This window comes from Achroia grisella, unplaced genomic scaffold (assembly GCF_030625045.1).
Source record: "Achroia grisella isolate CSIRO2021 unplaced genomic scaffold, CSIRO_AGI_Agris_v1 utg487, whole genome shotgun sequence".
NCBI lineage: Eukaryota > Metazoa > Arthropoda > Insecta > Lepidoptera > Pyralidae > Achroia > Achroia grisella.
Window position 1 is genome coordinate 3,274,094 of NW_026712891.1, and position 24,638 is coordinate 3,298,731.

General features: G+C 35.0%; 2 protein-coding genes across 4 annotated transcripts in view; both read right to left on the bottom strand.

Moving 5' to 3' along the window:
• The window catches only part of LOC131845857 (voltage-dependent calcium channel subunit alpha-2/delta-4), a 76,076-nt gene extending 72,648 nt beyond the window's left edge, over positions 1-3,428 (bottom strand). For all 3 annotated transcript variants that reach the window (XM_059194999.1, XM_059194998.1, XM_059194997.1), the window contains exon 1: positions 3,152-3,428. In XM_059194999.1, the coding sequence (XP_059050982.1) occupies positions 3,152-3,261 (110 nt within the window). In that variant the 5' untranslated portion in view covers positions 3,262-3,428. The remainder of the gene's footprint in view (positions 1-3,151) is intronic.
• Positions 3,429-5,742: 2,314 nt separating this feature from the next.
• Positions 5,743-24,638, bottom strand: part of LOC131845885 (protein patched) — a 29,347-nt gene continuing 10,451 nt past the window's right edge. Inside the window, exons 3-16 of the mRNA XM_059195034.1 lie at positions 15,259-15,404; positions 14,628-14,839; positions 14,081-14,291; positions 12,452-12,721; positions 12,113-12,253; positions 11,711-11,840; positions 11,162-11,409; positions 10,689-10,877; positions 10,367-10,510; positions 9,383-10,264; positions 8,956-9,138; positions 8,294-8,536; positions 7,757-8,095; positions 5,743-7,378 (exon numbers count right to left, since the gene is read on the bottom strand). Coding sequence (XP_059051017.1) covers positions 7,094-7,378; positions 7,757-8,095; positions 8,294-8,536; positions 8,956-9,138; positions 9,383-10,264; positions 10,367-10,510; positions 10,689-10,877; positions 11,162-11,409; positions 11,711-11,840; positions 12,113-12,253; positions 12,452-12,721; positions 14,081-14,291; positions 14,628-14,839; positions 15,259-15,404 — 3,623 coding nt within the window. The 3' untranslated portion in view covers positions 5,743-7,093. The remainder of the gene's footprint in view (positions 7,379-7,756; positions 8,096-8,293; positions 8,537-8,955; positions 9,139-9,382; positions 10,265-10,366; positions 10,511-10,688; positions 10,878-11,161; positions 11,410-11,710; positions 11,841-12,112; positions 12,254-12,451; positions 12,722-14,080; positions 14,292-14,627; positions 14,840-15,258; positions 15,405-24,638) is intronic.

The window sequence follows — 24,638 nt, forward strand, 5'->3', positions numbered from 1 at the left end:
TTGTCTTTCAGTGTTTGAAATAAATATTGAATCTTTTTTAGGAAAATCAATACATTTGACTCCGTAAATTATGAATGGACACACTAAGACATTTTTGTTTGTCATTAAATATCATCCTGAAAAATATTAATTGCTTGGGACATTTAAGTGAAATGTAAGCGTTACTAACGCTTACATTTTAATATTCAGCAATGTATATCTGTAAAGTAAATTTATGAATAAATGAAAAGTGTTTATTGTTCCTTTCACATACACTATTATGTATAAAAAGATAAAAACATATAACAAAAAACAAGACATGGAGATGGAGGATGAAAAGAAGTGATAAGACTTGCGTCGTAATGTTTTGCTAGTGTATGTATTATATTGTTCCTTAGAATACGGGTACCTACTTATAATAATGATTCATGGTTTTCCTTATATATAAGACAAAATATATATTTTTGAGCATTTGTCCTTGAGTCAGTCAAACACATCGTACATAGCAAGCTGCTTGACAGCTAAGACAGTCGCAGTATAAAGATCAGGTTTTTCCTATTTCATAATGTATTTAATACATATTATAATTATGCATTAAATGAGTAAGCTAATAAAAGAAAATTAAAGAAAAAATATAATTTGGCCAAAAATGTTTTTCTTTAAATATAAATAACATTGAAAAGGGTTCTAATGTATGTTTCGCTAAGGCAGGCAGACGGTTTGTGGTGAGCAGAACAATTTTCATTGTATTATTATAATATTGTTTGGTCATCCTTATATCCGACATTTTTCCGCATATCCGAACTATAACAGTAGGCATTTACCTAAATATTATAAAACACCGGTATCCTACTTATTATTGTTGTCATTTTTATTATTTGTTTTATTAGATAAGACCGGTTGGACAAAACAAATAAAAAACTTATTATGATACTATGTCATCACTGTACAATTGCATAATAGCATATATAGTATAACAAGTATTCAAAGTTAGTCTACGTCATTACATCCTAACTACTACCAACAAAATAGTCTAATGACATATAATTAGAAAAAAACACTTTCACGAACTTAATCATTCCTCTACTTAAATTATTTGATACCGAGACCACTGTCAGGCTATTCATAACTTTTAGACTGAAGGACTATGCAAAAGGTAAATTATGAGATCAGCAACAGGTGTGGTTGCATTGCAAAAAGAAGTGAGACGGGTGAGAATGCATCAGAGTGACTTGTCCGAGGGGAGACATTTTGAATTGTTTTTATAATAGTTAGCGAGTTACTACGGGCAAACAAAGTTTATTCGACGTTGAGAATAATTACGTACGTATTTCGTAGGTAGATAAATATACAAAATAGAATTAGATGTTCAATAAAGTCTGTTTAACGAGCGGACCGCAAAGTAACATTTAACTAATTAAACTCATAAAGTATACCTACTAGTATACTTACCTCAAACAAAAATGATAATCTGTAGACGATTGATTCGATAATTTTTTTATTCTTCTCATGACTAAGGCAAAAAATGTAATAATATATTTTATCCATTTCTTTTGAAAGTCGGTTATAATACGAATAAACTTTTATTTGTATACTGGCGGGTTATGTCATTCGTGGAAAATATATTTAAAGATACACACATAAAAACCTAAAATAAATCTGAATCAAAATATTATGAGATTTATTTGTAAAGGAATAGTAAATGCTTACGTGTGGGCGTAATAAATTTGACTCTGAACTTATCTGCCTACGTAGTTTCAAGAGACCTTCACGACCGTGAAACTTTCATGTAGAGAATTATGATTTTCAATAGCAGTAAAGGCAACCCGAGAGACTTTTATTTAGACTAAATGAGTACCAGCCAATCTTCTTACATATTTTTCTTGTTATAAAAATGATACGTACGATAGCACCATACGTTCCGTTGAAATCTCAGAAACATCGAGAATAAAACCAAAAATCACCCTAACAGACGGTGGCAGGCTTGCCTGCCTCTGCCGCAAAATATTCGCAAGTGATGTGTCCCATAACGTCGCTAATTAACAATAATGTATACATGTATTAAATAATGTAAAAATAATGAATCTGGCTGTGGTGAATAAGCGGGCATTATATATAATACAAACTAACATAATACATCACAGTTTAAGATAAGAATACGAACCGACCCCGATCACTATCAGTCACTTAGCCTATCTACCTGATGAAAAGTGGAAAACGCTGCCTTCAGATGGTTGTACAACATTACTTTAACATCATAATCATATATTCTACAGTATTAAGAGGAGGAAGGAGTGCTTCTTGCCGCTTCTAAGGACTTTACAAAGATACAAAGAATGTCCTCATAAAAAAACGATAGCTATTGTAGCATTGACATCACCAACAATGTCTGTAAAGCTACGCTACACTCGACTCAATATAAAAAGGCAACAAGAAAAATAAACTTTACAAAATTGGCGTGTTGGAGGCAATATAGTACTACGTGAATTTCAAGCTCTGATTTCTTTTAAAATAGAGATTCGCGACAGTCTGTTATTGTTGTATAATAAAGGATTAAGATTACAAAATTAAAGTGTTGAAATGGAATACATGTTTTCATTTATAACTAGCTACTACTACGTATTATATATATATAAACATTCCTCTAGAATCACTCTATCCATTAAAAAAAACGCTTCAAAATTCGTTGCGTAGTTTTAAAGCATACATAGGAACAGACAGTAACAGCGACTTTATTTTATACTATGTATTAGATGCTTGTTAAATTATTTCAAACTTTTAATTATAATGAATACAGATCTCAGTAAATTATGTATTTTAAATGAAATTAAAACACCTCTGGTAACTCTCATTTAATTATATGATTAAGGATTGATATAAAATATCATAAATTTAAATCATTAATGATTATTTTTTTAATGAACCAATAATTCGATCCAATTGAAAAGACTTGACTGTTTTTTAAAAAGACACTTTCAGTACGAAATTATTATTCTTATATATATCGTTTAGATATTGGACTTCCTTGCATGCGTAATTATTCGATTGCATCCTATTCCTATCCTCTTAATTTTAAGTCTTGGGGACTTCATCTAATAGAAAGTGTACTTTTAATATCAGTTAAATGTTATTGACAATCCTGTAAAAAGTTTACAATGTAACGATGCCTTACTCATTGTGTGGTATATCCTCTAGCTGGTTAGCGAGAGCGGCTGCCACTAGCAGCGCCAGGAGCAAGCCCAGCGGCGAGCGCCGCGGCGACATGCTGGCTATCAACACCATCGTACTCCCCACATGACAAGGGCACACGAAAGCACAGCACTCACTCGCTCCTACATCGAGTAACACCACTGTTCGCACTACACTGCCCTGACAATGTCACCAATGGCCCTAATTGTGTACATGAGTCATCGAGTGATTGTGTAGTGTCAGGTTATGGACCGGGCCGGTGTCGGAGCGGGCGGGCCGCAGGGCGAGGACAGAACGTGTCGAGCGGGCAGCTCGCTGGTGCGCCGCCGCGGCCGCTCGCAGCCCCGCACCCCCGCACCCCCTCACTCCCGCACCCCTGCCTTTACAGCCGCAGTGACGCTGCGCGCGAATCATACGCCCAATCACGCAGCGGGCCCACTACTTATTACTGAGATTTATTTGCTCATGCATAAGGTTGATGGCCAGCGACCGGTGCGAACTCACCAGCGGAAGCTATAAAAACATCCTGTATCAACAAACCGGCATGGGGTAGCGAATGTGGTCGAGCGGGTGGTTATGTAGTGGTCTGGTCTAGCTCGTGGCTGCCTCGACTAGCAATGCATGCAGGGATTAGTTGTGATCAGAATGGAGGCAAGTCGGGAGGTCCGATGGTCGAGGGCGACAGGTCCGTTACCCGCCGCCACGCACATGCGTGGGCACGCCGCCAGGAAATCCTTTATTGATTCCCGCGCTCCCGCTTTCTAAGGAATGTCGCAGGCGTTGCTGCCTTTGAAATTCCGCCCATTTTATAATTTAGACTAAGCGGATCACGCTACGCTAGGCGGATTGCTTTCATTATAATACCTGACGAGGTAATCAAGGATTACAAACAAATTTAAAATTGTTTATACATTTCTGAAAATATAATTACCTGCTCCGAATAAAAAACGGACAGGGAAAGTTTTAATAACTTACTAGAGAGGAGTTTTGTATTTTCGTATTAGGTACCTACGTTTATTGAACAAATTTTCTCAAATCATTTGTCTTAAACGACGACCTCGGTGGTCTAGCGGTCTAGTGCACCGCTTTACGACCGATGGTCGCGGGTTCGATTCCTCGCGCGGCACAAACAATTCTATTCATGAGTTGATTGTTTGTATCGGTCTGGGTGTTTTCTATGTATAATATATATGTATTTACAAAAAAAAATATCTATGTTTATATGTATCCGTTGTCTAGTACCCATAACACAAGCTTTAGATAGCTTAACTTGGATCTAGATGGCGCTGTGTGAACTGTCAAAAAAAAAACGTCAAAACTAGTTAATGTAGGCGAAGTATTACCTATTTTGATAATATAGGAGTAGACGAATAAATACGGTGGTATTTAAATGGTGTGTTGAAGTAGGCACATGATTTATGATTTTACCAAACTACGTACTAAACGTACTGCGATTAAAATATATAATTATATTATGATGAGAATCTTTATTGTCTGAAGTTTTTTTAACAAACGACAATGTGTTATAACTGAAGAGTACGAATAATCATAGATAACATAGGTTCCTACTATGAATTATATATATATAAAATATTATAGATATATAAATTCATAACAGTGAACTATGAATGACTGTCAAGAAGTTATTCGACAAGTATACTTGTCGCCACTCGAGGACTTTACTGCTCCAACGGCCATCTGTCCTACGAGCTATTCCCCTGCCCATTGCTACTTCAGTTTCGCGATTTTTGATATTACCACATATTAAATCAAAGACTCTTGTCTATTGACATATAAGACAATATTTCAACAACAAATCTCTTTTATATTTAATATTTTTTATATATATAAAAGAGGTTTTAAATAAACCTAACAGGTTACATATTTTTAGTGCTACGTATATTGGCTGACCAGTTACTCTGCGTGTTCTTCTCATTGTGAATTCAATCACATTGCAAAAAATCTACGCATCCCCCTGCATAACTTCGCCGTATGACATGGGATTCATAGGGGCCGTAAAAAAGCAACTTCTATTCCATATACCTATACAAATACCTTAATACCAATGCACAAATATAAAAAGATGGTTAGCAGGACTTTCTATCTAAAGTCCTGCTAACCAGATACCTTTAGCACAGATAACATAATATTACACCTTTAGCGATACTATGCCAATATATTCTGTGACATCTATATATATTAATGTCTAGCCTACGATCATAATTTCCCGTCAGGTGAGCCGTCAACATAATGGGTGTGTACAATGCCCTTTAATATTGTATTGTATGCTCAGAGCCTTTTGTTTATAAACCTATTGGAATAAAATAATACTAAATTTTAAGTAAAGTGTACCTTACATAATATATTAGGCTAATTCGTTTCCTAGATTATAACGCGCACAATCCCAGCCGCATCGCCAAATTTTGTAACAATCTCTGTACTGGGTTTTATTACGTTGAACCTCCAGTAATAGTTTTTCTCGTATATTTTCCATGCATAGACAATAATTCAATTTTTATTATAAATGTCAGGTTCATTTTTATATTCGTCTGCTTTTGATACCAATGATTAAATAAAACAAAAAATACAATACATAATGTTTTATTTTCTCAATACGGTAGACAGTTTAACTCGTTCATTTAAAAAAGCGTATTCCAATTTAGGTTACAGGCACAAGTATATTTAATCAAATTTAGTTTACATTGATTAGTTACTTTATTTGTACTAATTTGATAGACATTCTGATAAATATGTCTAATTCATTTTATTATTTCATAGAAATCTCTTTAAATGATATTATCGCCTAGTTTTTCGACAAAATGTCAGTTAAAATTGTATAAAAATAAAACCGATACAAAAGTATGAAACTGCCATTGCTCCGGCGCAGGCACTCTCTACTATATAGTGCGGTACTACTAACAGTAATCCTATATTTACAGAATATCATTAAGTTACATACATAGGTACCTACGTATAAATTAATACAATCTAATAAGTACTTTGCACAAAACGTCATAACGTTAATTTTTTTCTACTGAGGTCAGCATATCTGTCAGTACATAAATGATCTTTATACACCGCATTGTTTATGATTCTTGCACACAGAATACTGTGGTTTGATCGTTAAATGCAGTCTTAAACGTTTACCTAAAGATCACAACAATACAGTAAAGGTATACATATCTAAGTAATCTCATAAATAGATGCCTTAACTAATATTACACCTACCTAAATAATTTGTACAATAATTCTGAGATTTTCCACAGACCTCTCTGGTGTCAGAATAATAAAATTATAGATATAAAATAAATAATAATAATAATATGATAAATTATGAATAAAATTTGACCACAGTCTTTGTTGATGTAAAATGTAACAAAGTGAACACGGAGACGAGTGGAAATGTCTTTTAAATAGGAACACACAAATTAAAATACATAATTACCAAGTTCTTAAATTGATATTTGGTCTATACAGTTAGAACTCGTAGGATATAACTACACGCTGCATACTGAATCATAACATAAAAATGCTAGTGCCACGCTCTATGGAATGATTTCAGTACCATCCTGTATAAAAATAATACATAATAATGTCGAGAGCGAGATACTAGTACTTCTATTGTATGTACTGAATCTATTTAGCCTCCAATGTTATATTAATTTACTGCAGATTAAAACTTAAATTTAAAGCGTAATACTGTCTTAAGGCGTTGAACATTAATGGTATTGCGATCCTTAAAACATGTTTTACATTTCCAATTTAGAGTTATGACACTCTTATAACTGTAGGTAAAGATGTCATTCTTATAAGCGTAACAAATATGATTTATAATCGCATATAAGTACTGTACAAAAGTATACAGTAACGTATGTGTCAACATGAACATCCCCGTTCATGAAAGTCTATACGACATTGAGATATATCAATGTCGGGAAGAATCACTTTCGTGTCCAGAATCACGTCCATTTTCTCTGGGTGACGCGCGATGTTCTCTTTCGTCTCGGAACCGGTCCCTGCGATCGCGCTCCCTCGATCTATCTCTGTCTCTGTCTCTGTCTCTGTCCCTATCCCGATCGCGATCTCGTTCGCGGTCTCTGTCCCGGTCGTCATCGCGATCCCTGCGGCGGTCGTAATAATAATAGGACCGGCGGGATTTTCTGTCGCTCGGTGTCACCACTTCCACTTTTATGTTGGCCGTAGCGGTTACCTAGAAAGATTAACATTAGTTAAATTTTTATACTAACAGAAACTTGATCAACCACATTTTTCTCATTACATATTTTTTAGGAGAATAATATGTCAAGCTGAAAATTACGTAGATACTACTATTATACACAATGCTTTTAATAGTACTACTGTTCAAAATAATACGAACTGTGTTATTTGCAGCATACCTTTTATTTAACTATAGGTATACATAAATTCACCAATAAATAGTAAGTAATTTGCCATATAATTTCTACACCTATATTTAAAATCAAATCAAAATTAGGGATTGCGCACTAAAGTCGTATTCTTGTTTGCGCACTATATTGATAGCTAATATATTTATGTATAATTTATTTAATATATCACGCAATCTTACCTTAGTGGTAATAGCACCAGGATGTGACGACGTCTTCGTTGTAGGCGTCGACCTTCCGGACGTAGAATCACTTCCGTTGTATGTCGTTGTTTCAACTACAACCTCCGGTTGTACCACTATTGACTGCATAGACGATTGTACAGACGGAGCCGAGCTGTGCCAGCTTGGAGGTTCCTCTGTAATGGTGGTAAGGGACGGAGCACTGGGCCGTGGAGCAGACTTATTGGTGCGACTGGATTTATCCCCACCACTCGTGCTTGAACTTGACTTCCTTTGGTGAACTGGAGAACTCTTCGGAGATGGAGTGGATAACCGTTCGGGATGTTCTAGAGGACGGACCTATGAAGAAAAAATTTGTTATTAAAGGTAAAGTGATGGTTCAGAGTTCAGATATGTCAAAAGAAAGAATGGTTCAATCAGAAAATATGTACAACATTTCTATATTAGACAGATATAGCAGTTACAGAAAGAAGAAATATTAAAAATATCTACATAACTATAATGCTGAAACTATATTTAAAATATTTTTTTACAAACCTCAGCAGATGGTCCCAATATGGACAGTAATATAGGGAAGAACAGCAATCCATCAACGAGGCCCAGCAACACCAGCGCCAAGAGCAATCTCAGGAAAAGTCGCGCAACGAAACCGAAGTCACTTGTAGCCAACATAGAGGCTGCGAGTGCTGCAGCTAGCGCTCCGTGAACGACTGGTGCTAGCACCGACTCGACAGCGAGCGACGCCCTACGCCGCTTGCAGCCAACCGATGTAACGAATGCCTAGGATGGTGATAATAATATATTAATCCATGTAATAAATGCTATACGAATTATTATTTGATGATGTAGTGAATTCTGTCTATGTAATGTCTCCTGTTAGGATGGTCGTAGGTTCATCACAACACATTTATATACATATATTGAAAATAACCATTTCACTAGGTATTTTGATTTTTATCAATCGTAGTGTATGTAGTAAAGGAAAAAAAAGTGCAATTTTAATTTATGGTACATTTTTCTCTTGCGTTCTTTTCGGTATGGCAATGCTTAGTACAAATCGCAGAAAAGGTCTTGAACACATTATTCTCTTATAATTTGACACGATAACATGGTATTAAAATACTAATGTTTGTCGATAAGTGTAAGTTTGTTTTTTTCTTTTCTAATGTAAAATTTTGGAAAACCCAATAATTACTTACCAAACATAAATGTACGGTGAAATGCACTCCGCGTCCGATGGCGAGGACCAATAGTACAGCGGGGACAGCTGACAACTTCACGTCGAGCAGAGCCATCGTCCCAAGTAGCTGTAGTACCAATGTCGCTAACGAGAGAGTCACCAGCAGCGCTGCCCATCCATTTAATAGCAGGATCATAACGGCCTGTACCAAAGGTAAATAATGTAAAAAACTAAGGAAGTGTATCTTATACATAATTAAATGACTCTAGTTAGTGTTATTTTCATACCGTTTTCAAAAAGTACAATATATTAATTGCCGACTTATATCATATTTAAACTAAGGTTGGAAGTAGTTGTAAGTTGTTTTTGAACTTCTATATTTTAAAACAGTGTAAAGTACAAGTAGCTCAAGATATTAGGTTAGATGAATATACAAAGGCACTCACCACGAATACGGCAGCTAATGCACAAGCGAGGGCCAGGAGCAATGAAGTCCTCAAATACAAATACTGCTCCCAAAACAGGAAAGGAATACCAGACGGGAAATTAGACAGTCCCAGCGCTTCAAATTTCAAGCACAACTCTCTCACTGACATTATCAGCATCTTGATACTCTCAGTATCACTGAGCCCAGCCAAATAGAAAGGAAGTTGTGTGTACATAAGAGGTGAAGATTTCGGTATCTTTAAATCCACATCTTTAGGCGAATGAGTCCATCTCTTCGGTTGAGGTTTCAAGTTACCTTGTGAAGCTCCATACGCCAAAGGATCATTTGTAGCCCAAGCTGATAGGTAATTGTAAAACGCCTTTGGATTTATAATACCGTCTTTATCAACCAATCTGTGACCATCTTTCGTGTCTATCGTAATAAGTGATTTGTCGATGGGACTGTCCACGTGTCCCGTCTGCACCATCAGTTTGTATGCCAGTATGCCTTCATCGCTAGCATTCTTGCACCAATATTCTTTTGTTATACATCCGCTTTCGACTTCTTTGTCGTACGCCGCTTGTAAATCGAGTAGCCAATCCCTGAATAGGCTAAGCCAGAACTTTGTAAGACCTCCATTGTCATTTTTAATGATATTTGGTATTCTTACAAATTGATCATGGTATTCGTAAAGTAATTTCTGCTTGGTGGGATATTCGAAGTCTCCTTGAGTTACAGCGTACATGTTATAGAAACCGAAATATTTTTCCTGACGCGATAAGAATTCATGTTCATCTGTGTTTTCCGGTACAATATCCGTGAGATCCAGACCGTCTTTGACTTTCGTTGCTCCCCAAATACTAGTTAAAATTATTACGATTAACGCTAGAACCGATGTAACCTGGAAAAAAATATTATTATTGATATATTGCACTCGAAAATTTTGTTACTTTTATTATTATTAAAATATCTAGTAATTTTAATTATTTATGACATTAGTTACCTTTACAGCAGGACGCATAATAAAAGGTGCGTAATGATTTTTCGCCCACTTTGTAAGCGACAAACTCAAACAGCAACCTTTCTTAGGTTCCTCAGCTGATACAGCAGGGTCTAACGGTTGTTTTGTTGAATCCTTCCAATTGCTCTGCAATAAATTTATGACATTTTAACATTGGCTCACGAGTTAAGAAAATATGTTTTTGTCTAAATCTAAATCTAAACTGTGCATTTGGTTGTTACTTCTTAAAGAAACCTCTTTAAGAAGTAACAACCAAATGCACAGTTTAGAACACATTGTATTGTAATGAGAAATTAATAAAAACCTTATTTGTTCTGCTGGCTCTTGTCGATCGTTCTGGGATGTTTTTAGTCCTTTTCGGCAACGGATTTTCTGGCATAAAACAACATAATATATCTGCTCTCGCCGCTGACCTTCTTCGAAGATCTAGGGAGATCATAGCGGGGAACACTAATAGCATCGAGCCTAAGTTGAAGAGGAGTAGGATGGCGGCCTGAAATTGAATATATAGGTTATGATTAATGCCGTGCGAGGGAAAATATAAACAAAATGTTTTGTATAATTTTATTTAAAAATTTATACTATACAAAACTTAGTACCACCAATATAATACATGTAGGTATTATTTAATGGAAAGAATATGATATTTGAACACTTTTATGTTATTTTTAAATCCTTTCTTAGTCTTCTTTTAATAACATATAGTATCCTAGGATTTATATTATACGAATATATACAAATTTCACAAAGTTATACATAGTTATAAAATTATTTTACCTGCAGGCTGAAAACTCTGAGAGCTGGAATAGGCAGGAGGGCGGCTGCCAAGAACGCCAACACATTGCACAATGATGCGAGCAGCACGCTGAGTCCGCTCTTCTTCAGCACCAGACCTGTCCTTTCTTCTCTAGGCACATCACCCGATTGTTCCACGTATGTGTGTGTCAAAAGGAACATGTCCTGAACTCCTAAACCCAAAGCTAAGAAAGGTACAATTTGCGTGCTTGAAGCGTTGAATGGAATACCTGGAACAAATATTACAAAGATTAACTTATATGTTTTCATAACTTTTTCAATTGACGACCCAGGTCTGGCGGTTTATCACACCGCTTTAAATCCGATGGTCGCCGTTTTGATCCTGGCACAATGCAATCATTTTTATTAATGAATATGATGTTTGTATAGGTCTGGGTGCTTTGTTTATTTAATTGTCTAGTACCCATAACTCAAGCTCTGCTTAGGTTAGGACTAGATATCAATGATGGAAGAATTGTCCTAGGTAATAATTATTATGTATTTCGTAACAAAAAAAGAAAAAATAATCACCTAATAAAGCGCAAAAGCCTAATCCAGCAGCCACAGTGATGGAAAGGAGTAATACTCCGGCGATACCAACTCCGGCTTGTGAGCGTACTGGGTCACGCCATTGCATCAAAGTAACAGCAACATAAATTAACTGAAAAATAATAAAATAAAAATAGAAACAAAAAAACTTAGCATATAAAAAAAAAATCCTATACTTGCAACATGGAATACCACAGTGCATTTGAAAAACTGAGTACTGAGTCTGGATTAATTTAGGCATCGCAGTACTGAAAAATTCTTATACTTATGGCAGGTACTGTCGAGAAACTGAGTACAGTGATTTCAGTCTGCTGTAATCTAGATATCGAATTGAAAAATTCCTATACGGTATTGCATGTTCTAATTACGGTTTTAAACACTCACCATAAACATATAACCAATGATGATGTTCTTTAGTGATAGTTCCGAGAATTTGCCTAGAATATCGTTTAATGTAGACGTCGAGAATGGATAGAAACTATATAACGAAGAAACTTCTTCTGTTGCTGTCATTTGTCGAACCTCCTGTGGAATAACAATACTATTAAAATAAAGAAATGTTACAAATTTAATAGTCCACTATAGTAAGTTCGATCGACATAATATAGAATATAGTGTAAGTATATTACAAAAAATGCCAAAGGAAATAAAAACAGTAACTGCATACTATGAAATGGCCGGCACGCTCGAATAGCTACTTTATCGTATAAAATGTAAACTTACAGAAGCAAACTTCCTTTGCCAAGCATCGAGTATGGCGGCCGCTTTTTCTTGCGTCCACCCCACATGATGCACTTTGTAGTTGTCCGCCCAGTATTCGAACATCTCTCTGGCGCCCATCAGCTGGACTACGCTTTGTAATGCGCGCGCACTCCTCAACGCCGAAGTGTTGTTCCTTGTGACGCCGCCAACGATCAGCTGTTGTGGCCAGTGCATATAAGCTGCTGCGAAACCGTAACAACCGTGCGACAGCTCCGCTGCTATATCTGGCGTCTGAAATTTCAATTTAGGACTAAACTATAGACATTTCTATAATATGCAAAGATTGTCTATCAAAAACAACGAAAAATAAACTGTGTTGAGACTAGTTTTAATAGTGTACGAAATTCTCGGAACCTGTATTTTGTATAACACAACGACTCAATGCCGCTTTGATAATCATTACATCACCTGCATTTGACAATATTATTTACGAAACAATGAAATGGGACACAAAATTTACGAGGTTTCCGAGTAACTCCGCCAGTATCGGGTGGTGAGCATTATTGATATAATAGTGTCATTGTGATGGGCGATAGCAGCGGCAAACGAGGCCCATTGAAAAGTGTACAATGCGCCCGTATAATGCAGCGGTCCGGCTGCGCGGGCGCAACGAACAATGCGCGCCCGATCTGCGCCGCAGCTCCTCCGCTCGCCGAACGTGGGTGGCGCGAGGACCCAGTCTACCTCTACTGCGCTTATAAAGGCAAGCCACAGTCACAGTATGTCCCCAATGTTTTATTCGTAAATAGAATAGACCGTAAATTCAACGCAAGTTGGTAATTCTATTCGTCTTTACTAAATATAAAAATTTATGAAGTAAAGCATCAAAGTTAACTGTTTTTGAGCCAACATTTCACTGAGAAAATTATATACCGATACCGGCCGTTGGCCGTATTCAGTGCGATGACTTTCTCGCATACAAGTCAACGAGCGGTACGGGTGCGACGGCAGGTAGCCTCGCACCATCTGCCCGGCGGCGACCGCTTTCATCCTGCCCTGACATAGTAGGTTCCAAAAATATTTTATTATTATGGAAAGTATTTAAACTTTATGCCTTTGGCTCGATAAAGTTATTTTATTTGTCATGATTCTACACGCTTTATTTATGTGCTAGTAAAACTGTCGTAAATTGAAGTCTTCATAAAAGGAGCGGGAGTTGTCGTAATGGTCCCTAATGTGGGTCTCACGCAACCATAACAAATGATTTCATACATGGCTTACTCTCTGACACAAAATGGAATAATACTTGTAACAACCGTAAAAAACATTACAAAAGATCAAGTTCGAATGAATGTCATTCTGTAAATATATTATGTTGATTATTTAATTCGTTTGCCATTAATTGGTTATAGAATAGTTACCAGCTGTATTGAGAGTCGAGATCCTTATGATCATTAAGTAAAAGATATTATTATTCTATACGGTTACCATAATTAATTAAGATAAGTCGAGCTTTAAATTAAGAGTAATTTTCATTACAATAAAAAGTGTTATTAAATTAGTTTCACAAACAAATTGTGACGAATTAGTTAGCTGTTTTTAGAGTAGTGGTTAGTTTTTTTTTGGGTGATAATAATTTGAATATGTTACCTGGCCTGATTTCTTGTTGGGGGCAGAGACAGGGCAGTCGCGATCGTTCGGGTTCAAGCATGGTTTCTTCATGTATGCAGAGGTGATGCCAGCTCTCTTCATGTAAGCCTCCATTGTGCTCAGTGGGAACTGGAACTTCAACTTCCGCACCTCCTCTACTACTTCTTGTGGATTCAAGTGAGTCCATTGGAACTTATTTTTTTTTAAACCACTGTAACAATTATTAAATAGCCATGAGTCTTTCTTTAAGTGCATCGTGTAGTAGTTATACTTCTACTTATATTCCGAAGATTGGGAGTTCGAACTTGACGATAACAAAAAGAAATATGTTATATTTCTTCGCGCTGACGATAATACCGATAATAAGTCTAAAAACTAATCTAAGAGACGGCGGTATGCTTGCCGTATGTCCCATTAGTTTCAAATATACCCAACCATTTGGACATATCAAGTGTAACGTCAACAGCTAACAATACCTTTTGCTACATCATATTTCTTATTAAGTACAACATGCATAAAATAATATAATAAAGCGTGTAATACATACGGAACAAAAATAGGGTATTCGGGTCCAAGCAATTTGGAGCCTTCCCAAAAACAATCCAGTGGGGTGATAATGGCACAAGGTATTATGTTATCGAAGATCTTCTCTATGTGGTAAGCTTCGAAGTCGGGTATGCTCGGACTGTAGCAGAGATCTTTGAGCCTCCACTCCAAATCGTACATATGCACAGTAATACCAATCGCCTTCTTCACTACCTATACAATGCAAGATATAAAAATGGTTAATAAATGAATAATATCACTACAATAACAATAACAACAAAAGCATATTACTTTTAAAAAAATATATTGCGCTAATATTTTTAGGGAATTTAATTTACTTGCGTGTATTCGTTTTATGCAAGACTGCGTCACAGTCTTCTATAGACGAATGTAATAAAGAAAGAAAATAGTATAGTAAAAATTAGTATAGTAGATTCTTTCAATTTCCGTTCTTAGTTATAAAAATACTAGTTAATAAAAAGATATAAGTAGATAGCCAATATATTTTCTTCACATGGACTGCGGGTTTATTTGCCATTCCAGTCACAAAAAGAATAAAAACTTAGAACGGAAAAAAATTAAAGCGCTGCTGGCAAGTTCATAAGTTTAAGAGTCTTTAACAATTGAAATACCTTCAAATGATCTAGCAGGGCTCCGGCGTGTAATAGAGAGACGTCTGGATCTTTGGCTGTTTGAATAATTAACTGGTGAGTAGATGAATCTGCCTCGCCCAGAGCTTGTGCTGTATATTTGAGTTCAGCTTCTAGTCTTCCACCCTCTGTTGACAAATGAATATCAATTTTACAATCATCAATTACATAAAAGTAAGTCTCATTATACAAGTATATTGTATGTATACGAACATTTTCCTTCAGGCGCGTCATACTCTTAATACTCCATATATATTTTGATTGGAAAAAATCCGTCTTATGGATCTTATGGGATAATCCTATATTGTACAAATTTAGTTCATAATTGTAGAATTCAGTATTACAAATAAACAATTATTATGTTTGTATTGAACAACAGGATTAATTAATAATTTGATATCCTTAATGACGTCCTTGCTACGTCCCGCTAAATACTTTGATATATTTATATATATAAAGTATTTAGCGGGAAGAATAGAGAAGAAAAAAGCTATATGAATTTGATTTTAATATTTATTAAATCTATGTGGGATTATATATTATTTTATTGCAAATGGTTGTGATGTCACCTTAAGAATGGTTCTAGTAATTACTTTGATTAATTGTACCCATTTTGCCTGTCATACTACTAAAATAAGTGTAGATTTAAAATAAATATGGAATTTATACTTAAAATACACTATTATTTAATACTCTAATATAAATAAATAAGCTGTGGAAGAGCGGAGTTCTCTGGCACAGGTATATTTATGCTTCAAAAGAGGATTCAACATCTTATAAGTTATCAAGTAAAAATTGTAATACTCTAATAAAGAATTGTGAATTATGAATATTTAATGTCAAAGTATACTATGTTGATTATTTTATCATAAATTTTCATGTTTACACACTTTTATTAATGACGGTCGCTGTTACCCAGCGGTTTAACACACCGCCTTACTTCCAATGTTTAGCGGTTTAATTCCTTGCACGAAACAAACATTTAGTTTATTTCGTGCAAAGAAAAAAGGATTTAGCATTCATGATGAGCATTTTCGTTTGTATTGGTCTTGGTGATAACTATACCTAATCATCACCAAGACCAATACAAACGTGCTAGTAACGGTTATAATTAGCGTGCTCACTAATATACCTTTAACCATATAATCTAGATATCAATACCATAGGTACCATAAACCACGACGTATCATATGAATAGTAATATTTTCCTGTACAAATTGAGAAGCTATTTTAGAACTGACATCAAATTAACGTCCCAAAAAATGTGTCTAAAATCGGCGGTTGCACCCTATCAGCACGCATGGTTTATTGGTGAGCGTCGACACATTTGTTGGGACTGGCAGCGTGGCAGGCTGGCAGTTAACACATCCCGCTAGTGATTTATCGCGAAGTACTGACGGTCGTCACGAGTAGGGATGTGAAAAAATAATCGATTATGATAAAATCGATTTATTAAATCAACTTTAACTTTGATTAAAAAATAAACAATTTATTTAATGCGATTTTTAGCACAGTGATTTTTTAAGTTAGTTTTTGTATCCAAACACCAATTGTAACTCAAAACCAGAAAAAAGACAACACATTCGGACATAGGAACCCAAACATATATTGTTTTTAGAAAAGTCGTTTTTCTACTTGATTCTTATTATAGTAACAGAAACAGTCGATTAATTAATACTTGATTTTTTATACAAAATGTCACATCCCTAGTCGCGAGTCGTAGCTCGCCCGCGCCCCCGCACGTCGTCGCGGCGGCGCCATACAACATGTCGCTTAATTAAAATCACTACAATGATTTAGTTAAATACCGTATCTATATCAACATTACTTATGTAACTGTTCGTTTTATTTTGAACAAGTATTCAGACAAACATATATCTTCCCACGATTCATGCGAAAGATGACAAATATTTATTATTCCTATAAATTACAATACAAACCAAATTTAAACAGTAGATACTAGGATTTACAATCTTATTTGTATATTTATAATTCCATGGAACGTATTGATTTTTATTATTAATTTATTATATTTGTTCTCAAGTCATTTATACATATCTTATAATGTAAGATAGCATAAAAGTAAAAAATAAAAATAATACATTTTATATAATTCCTTATGATACGTTTGCATAAAATATAATTTCAAACTAAAATTAACTCCTACTAAGATAAATATTTAATCAGGGACTACAATAGCTTTGTGAAAGCACAACATCAAACATCGCTTAAAAAATAAAAGAATTCGCAAAGCTAAAATAAAAACATAAGTCATTTCTACAACCTTTTTCACAATTTGGTTTCCAGTAGTAGGTATCTACGCTGAGAGATGGCACGTTATCACGGCAAGGGAAGGGGAATCGGTCCAATTAACACCCGACCGCTGATTTATACGTTTATACGAACCGGTTTGTCACATTTTTTCGCTAAATTAGCTTTGTCAAGTGTTGGGAAAAACGAGAAAAAAATTTCATCTACATGTTTCGAGAACGTTCTGCGATGTTATTTCCTAAGGGAAAGAGTTGATAGTACCCCAATCTAAAATTGTGACGGTATCCCGTTGTCATGTCTTACATTTGTCATCAGTATGAGTACAGATTTAAATTTAATAGAGTATTTAGGTTAAAAATTTATTTCAGAATATTCTGGTAACATTATTAATAATGATATTATTAATACCATTAATTATGTCTAAATATAAATAATTTATGGAATGTAGATGATAACAAGTTCCCTATTTTTATTCAATAACATTATTTATTATGTGCAGTAGGTCATATATATCTAAAGATGATTTATTTTTTTATTATTAAATTTTCTAATCAAGAACATTTTGAAAATATGTATTATTCTCAATAGTTCGAATTGATTTAATTCAGGACATCTCATTGCTTGCACATATGGTAAATAAATATAAGAATATCAATGGAAACGCAAATCGTGTATTGTGTCTCAGTTTCATTTCAAAGTGGAAAGGTAATTAGAAAATATAACATTCAGTTATACTCTTTAATCAAATGCTATCAGGCATTGCCTTATACTAAGTCTCATCTAGTTAGCGCTGGATGATCGTCGTTTATATTCGCCTAGAATGAATAAAAAGTATACTACCTATAAAAACTGCATTAAAATTCAATGAATGTCTCAAGGCACGTCTTTCGTTTTGGACATGTGATTCGATGTTGCCGCTTCATCATTTAGAAGAGGAACACTTTGTATGTAAATGAGATTAATATAACGATTAAAATTATTAAAAAAAGGTCAGTGAGATGGGTCAAGACTTATTTTTTTATACTTCGGCGAATTGTTTTAATTTGATCTTATTGTAATAATAATTTACACCAATTTTCTTATAAATCTATTTTAGCTATTGAACTGCTTTGTCATTTACTTATGGCTACTACTTTCCTAATTCAAATAAAAATAATAGAAAGAAGGTTGTAGACTTTTATTACAGCAGAGTGCAGTGACAGAAGTGATATAAAACATATGTATATAAAGAATACACATATTTTAAATACAGATAAACAAATATATAGAACTGCAAGTGATTCTCAATATATGGATTAACACATAAAACACAAAAAAAAAAACATTTACTTGTTCTAAGTACAGCTTGGACCATTAATTATTGAAGCAATTGCAATTAGTCTATCATGAATGTTTTGAAAACATAAAAAAATAAAGTTCTTTTAACTGGTTAAAAAAACTATTCACAGCTTTTTTAACCAGTTAAAAGAAGCTAAGTATAACTGAGCTGCACAAGATTCTACAGATTATAAATTTAAAAGTCAATGTAGCTATGTTGTAGCTATTCTCCAAGTTACTTTGCGGTTTCTAAAGGTTGTAAGTTAAGTTGACTTTACCAAAGAGTTACTGCTGTGTGCACGGGGTGCAACAAGATAAATTCTACAAGTTCTGCATAACTTGCCAAAAGTCGTAGCTACGTGTAAATGCTATAGTTACTACAGTACAAGAGTTTGTGAATTTGTATGTAAAATTATATAATTACATAAATAACAAATTGTCTCCTCATAATTTAAAATACCTATTTCAAATATACTAACTATTGTATTCTAATATACACATACCATAATAATGGTTAGATTGTAGCTGATGTTTTACGAATGAAGATAGTGATAAGTTTATTATTTCTCTGATGAAGCGCCAATAAACATTTTATATTGAATAAAGATATAAAAGTGATATTAAATAGAATAATCAAGTTGGGGTGATTGCCCCCGCAAAAGTAAATATGAAGTTCAACATTCGTATTTTGGTATCAAGTCAGGGTCGTCCGACCTCTCGTAATCGTCCACGCTAAACATAGCCACCGAACAGTCGTGTCCCGATGTTCGTGCCCGTGCCGGATATTAGGGATTATCATAAAGCAAGTGGAATGGATCGAGCGTGGTGGGCCGCACAGGGCGCCTCTATTTTAACACCTACAACACTGTGGGCGCGATTTACGATGCCAATACTCCACGCTGTACCCTATACTGTAAAGGATATATTTAAGTATTGGATTGTAATGCATTGAACACTCGTGAGGGATTAAGTATTTGTTTAGTATAAAACTAGTTAGTAAAACAAGACGGGTCACGACCGGTTGCTCAATGCGTATCGCATAAGAATGTAGATAGAATAAATGGAGCGCGGCAACAACAAACAAACGCACGGCGGGCAGAAAGTGCGGAAACGTCACAAGGTCACTCGAGGTTATCATGGATGCTGCGAGCGCGGCTTTTATGTTCGTTGCGTTATTGTTAACTTGCGGAACCTTTTATCTTCTAGCTTCAAGCTTGTTACTAATTGAACACATTTCATTAATAATTCTACTTATCAATAATGTTTCCACATTGACATTTTATCGCAGAACTTCTAGTATGATATTTTAATATTCAGCATAAACAACATTAAGTAAGCATGTACTTAATGAGCTTTAAAATGTATACATTTTATTATGGTATTCGTTGTGCGTGCAAGATGATAATGACAACATTTCTACTCCATACTGGATGGTAGCGAGCGGGCGATCACTGCGAACGATCGCAATGAATGACGTCCGCGGATACAAACGCGGGTTGCGGGGCAGTACGTGCCAGGGTTGCCAACCTTAAAATATTTAGTTTCGAACAAAGAACTCAAAAATATCATATATTGGCTTTCTAGCCTTGTACATTATAGTATTTTGACCGATATCCGAAGGTAATATCTGGTATGAGGACGAATATGCTCTAGCATCGAAGGCCAAAATCCCGTACTTGCATGAGAATTGTTGTACTGTTGGCACCCCTGGTACGTGCGCTCGCGCATGTGGTTGTGCGGCCACCCGCGCGCGCTGCTTCCAACCCGTGTGGTCCGGCCCCTCGCCCCTCGCAGCCCCCTGGCCCTCTATGCAAATTAGCCAGAGCGTAGACAACAGATGGATGGCGGAATAAACAAACCGCGCCCTTTGCGGCTGTGCAAGAGATCCACATAAAGACATCACGCGACTTTGTTAGCAGAGGCAATGCGAACCTAAACCATACTAGCAAATGTCAAACGCTAGATCAGATACTGTATAATGTACGAGGAATTTGTGGACAAGTGAAAGTCGTCTGAGCATGGTATCTACAAAGCATCTATTATTTATTACTATAAAAACTACTAACGGACGATGTAGAGAAACTCGGCATTTCTGTTTCGGCCGCTAAATCGGTTGAAGCCTGTTTTTTATATAAACTGCTTAGTTGCACTTTAAAGAGATAAGTGCGACTAAGTAGTTTATATAAAAAAGTTAAATTATAGCAGCAACGTAAAGTACCCTTCAGCAGCAAGAAGACCAATAGTTACAAAAAGGAAATAATATTATAGATACAAATAGTATCAACAGATTTGATTGTTTTTGTATTCAATAGTCTCCGAAACTATGTAGCCAATTTAAAAAAACTCTTTCACTATTAAAATCCTACACTGTCCCGTGTAGGATTTTAATAGTGAAAGAATTTTTCAATTGAAGAACATACTATATCTACACCTACAGAATAACGTCCAATTTCAATACAAATAAATAACAGTTCAATAACGTCAGGGTTCCGTATGAAAACTTCGGTTATGTAACCCAAAGTGTGAAAATATACCAAAAATACTAGAGCAATTATTGACAATAGAGCAAAATAATATACTGCAGTTATATAGAGGACATCAATATCATGTGTGTATAAAAAATACATAATTTTTTTAAATTCTTGTTAAAGATCCGTAAGCAGTAGCAGTCGGGCCACTAATACATACAATAAAATACAATACAAGCCAATAAATTAGATTGATAAATCAAACTAATTCTCTCTTTTCCAATAGGCACCTATTAGGACCTATACAGATAAAGAGCTAGAACTTCAGGTAAGTTTAGTGCTAGTTCATCGTCTATGAACTCGTAACATAGGCATGATCATAGAGAATGCACGTAGTAAGAGATTTGCATAATAGTCTCGTAATACGTGCATTCTATACGCCTACACCACGACTTGTATACAAACGAACTTCGACCATTAGATAGACTAAAACATTCCACGAACAATGTACAGAATTATTAGCAAATGCAGCATCATATCTTAACGATTTTGTAATTAAACGAAATTTAGAGTAGGAGAAAAATATTCTCCGGCACCATATTGATTTCTTTGTAATATCTTGATATTTTCCACAATTAGATGTGAACAATTGTACGATGTACCTACCAATTGCCACATTAGTCCGACTTTGATGATTCTCATTCAATTGTAATCAATTGAAAGTTAATTTTATATAAATTTAAAAATTTGAAACCACACCACAATTGTCTTGAAAATGAAATTGAATATTACACTTTCAATTCAATGAACGTAACTTTATGCATTGATTATTCTGCCAGACACATCTATTTGGATGTATCACCAATATGTATCATGATTAACATAAGAATAAATGCTTTAAGAAGCATAATAAATAACGTAAGTAATTTTGTTTTCTACACTGATTACTTGTTACATTGCACATGTTTTAATTACAGACACTTATATTTTTCTAAAAGTACCAAAAAAACTGGCAAAGAAATTCTTACGAGAATTTGAATGGACAAAAAGCTAGGATGAAACGGGCACAGCACAGCACGGCACGCAGTAAGACTTCATCTTCACACAAAGGCGGACGGACAATCGTGTCCCTTTTTTTTGTGACTCAATAGAAATGTTATACATTTTTTTACTTTTATTGGTCGTAATTTCACGTAGGGATATTTACGGGCGGCCGTGGCCCACCTAATTAAGTTGTTAGACGACTCCAGGATCTTCGGCATTGTTTAACAGAGGCGGCTTTGTTCCGCGATAAGGTTTTGTGAGGTTGTTACCTTTGAAAATATTTGTTGGGACAGTAGCTGAGGTCTTAATATAAACGGACATTTGTTTCTGTTGACAAAACAATTTAACTTAACGGACACGTTTGGTCAATGAAACGATTAATGTTTGACTGTCATTTGAAGATGTCTATATAATTGAATTATACTAAAGTTATAATTCATGCAGATAGAAATGTATGAAGTTCTCGTACCTATACTGCAGTGCGGATCGACAGGTGTATCGTAAAATCGCCCACTTCCTTTTCGTAACGTCCGCACTTGTCTGCATTTTTTGTTGGATTTCAACGAATTGCTAAATCTACCTGCTGTATGTAGTTGTATAATATACGCAATTCGAGCGTTTGTAGGTGATGTGCTAATTGAAACAGTTAAAAAATTTGTAAATATTTACTTAAATGCTTTAAAATGAAAAAATATCTTGAACATGCACTCAGTTGTAAAGAGAATTAAATCAAGTTAGTGAATAAAGTAATTAGAGTCATCAACATACAGAATTAAGTTTAATTTATTAATGCCTGCGATCCCAAATAACCATAAAAGGTAATCACGGACCACCCAAAGCCGCAGCAGGCAAAGAAATAAAAAGAAGCAAAATTCACCTTTTGTGAGCTTGTGAAGGACGTTCCACAAGTTAAATACGTTGGTGCTTTGTAAATAATGTTTGATACCTAACTGAAATTAATATAGCTTAAATATAGTTTTGTAATTATCATTAGAATATTTTTATACTAAAATTCTTATATAAAAAAAGAAAAGCTTGAATCATTGACTCATCAACGCCCGGTCTAAATCCTTGGAACTAGAAGTTTTATTTTTCACAAGTGTTGTTTTATTAGCAGAAGATGAAGAAGACTGGACTTTTTAAATTTACTTCTTAAAAGATTGAACTAGGATTAAAAAATTCAAAAAAGTATTTCGTACAGAGAATTCGAATTCGAATTCAATTAATTTTTAAACGAACATTACATAGTTGTATTAGATTACATTCATCACAAATAGCCTGACTCATTATTATTTTACAAACCTATAATAATTATTTAATGTAATTAGGTACATTCAATAATTATTATAGGTTCATAAATATAAATTATAGATTGTAAAATTCTACAAACTAAAATAAGCACCTCTTTGTTAAGTCTTGCGGTTAGTATTCCTGATATTTCACAGTACATATATAATCACTTATGTTTGCAAATTTTGTCAGTCACTTTGTAGTTTATTACAAAATAATCTTCTCAGTTATATAACAATTAAAAACATTAAAAAACAATTAAGAAAGATGAAGTAAGATTTGAGCAACATGTGTTTTCATGATGACCATACAAGGATGCCAACCAAACGAGGGGTCCTGGTATTAAGACATTTTTGGCCTCGTACCAACAGGATATTTTCACTCTCATAATAGATTTTGACTTACGTAAATCGGTGGAAATACTGTGACTTATGAAGTTAGAGTTATGAAATTTCATCAGATTTATCATTCATAGAAGCAGTTATAATTGTTTTAAGCTTGGCAACCCTGATACCATACACCGCAACGTGAACAGATGCCGCGCACTGCTCACCGCCGCCGGCCCGCATAAACATATACGCGTATCCTGCCCTTCTGAAGTTCAGTTCCGGAATTATTACGGAACCCTTTACTACAGGGGGAAGAGGATTGTTAGTAATGTGGACTAAGGATCCCACTGCTAGCAATGCACCGTCCATGTCAGCTTTAACTCTACGCGATTCCCCTTGAAACCATCGTTATAAATTCCTGGTAAATTTGCAAGATGGACTAGAATGAGGTCAGATCAGACTTCATAATCTTCTTATCATCGTCCACTGGTGCCTCGCCAGCGTAAACTGTTAGCCCAGGCGTAAACACAATTCCATTATCATCCATAAAAAATCCTTTTCTGCATGTATGTGAGTTCAGCAGCAGATAGGTATGCCCATAAATAATGAAGTAGCTAAAGCGAATTTCGAAGTAAACCAACTG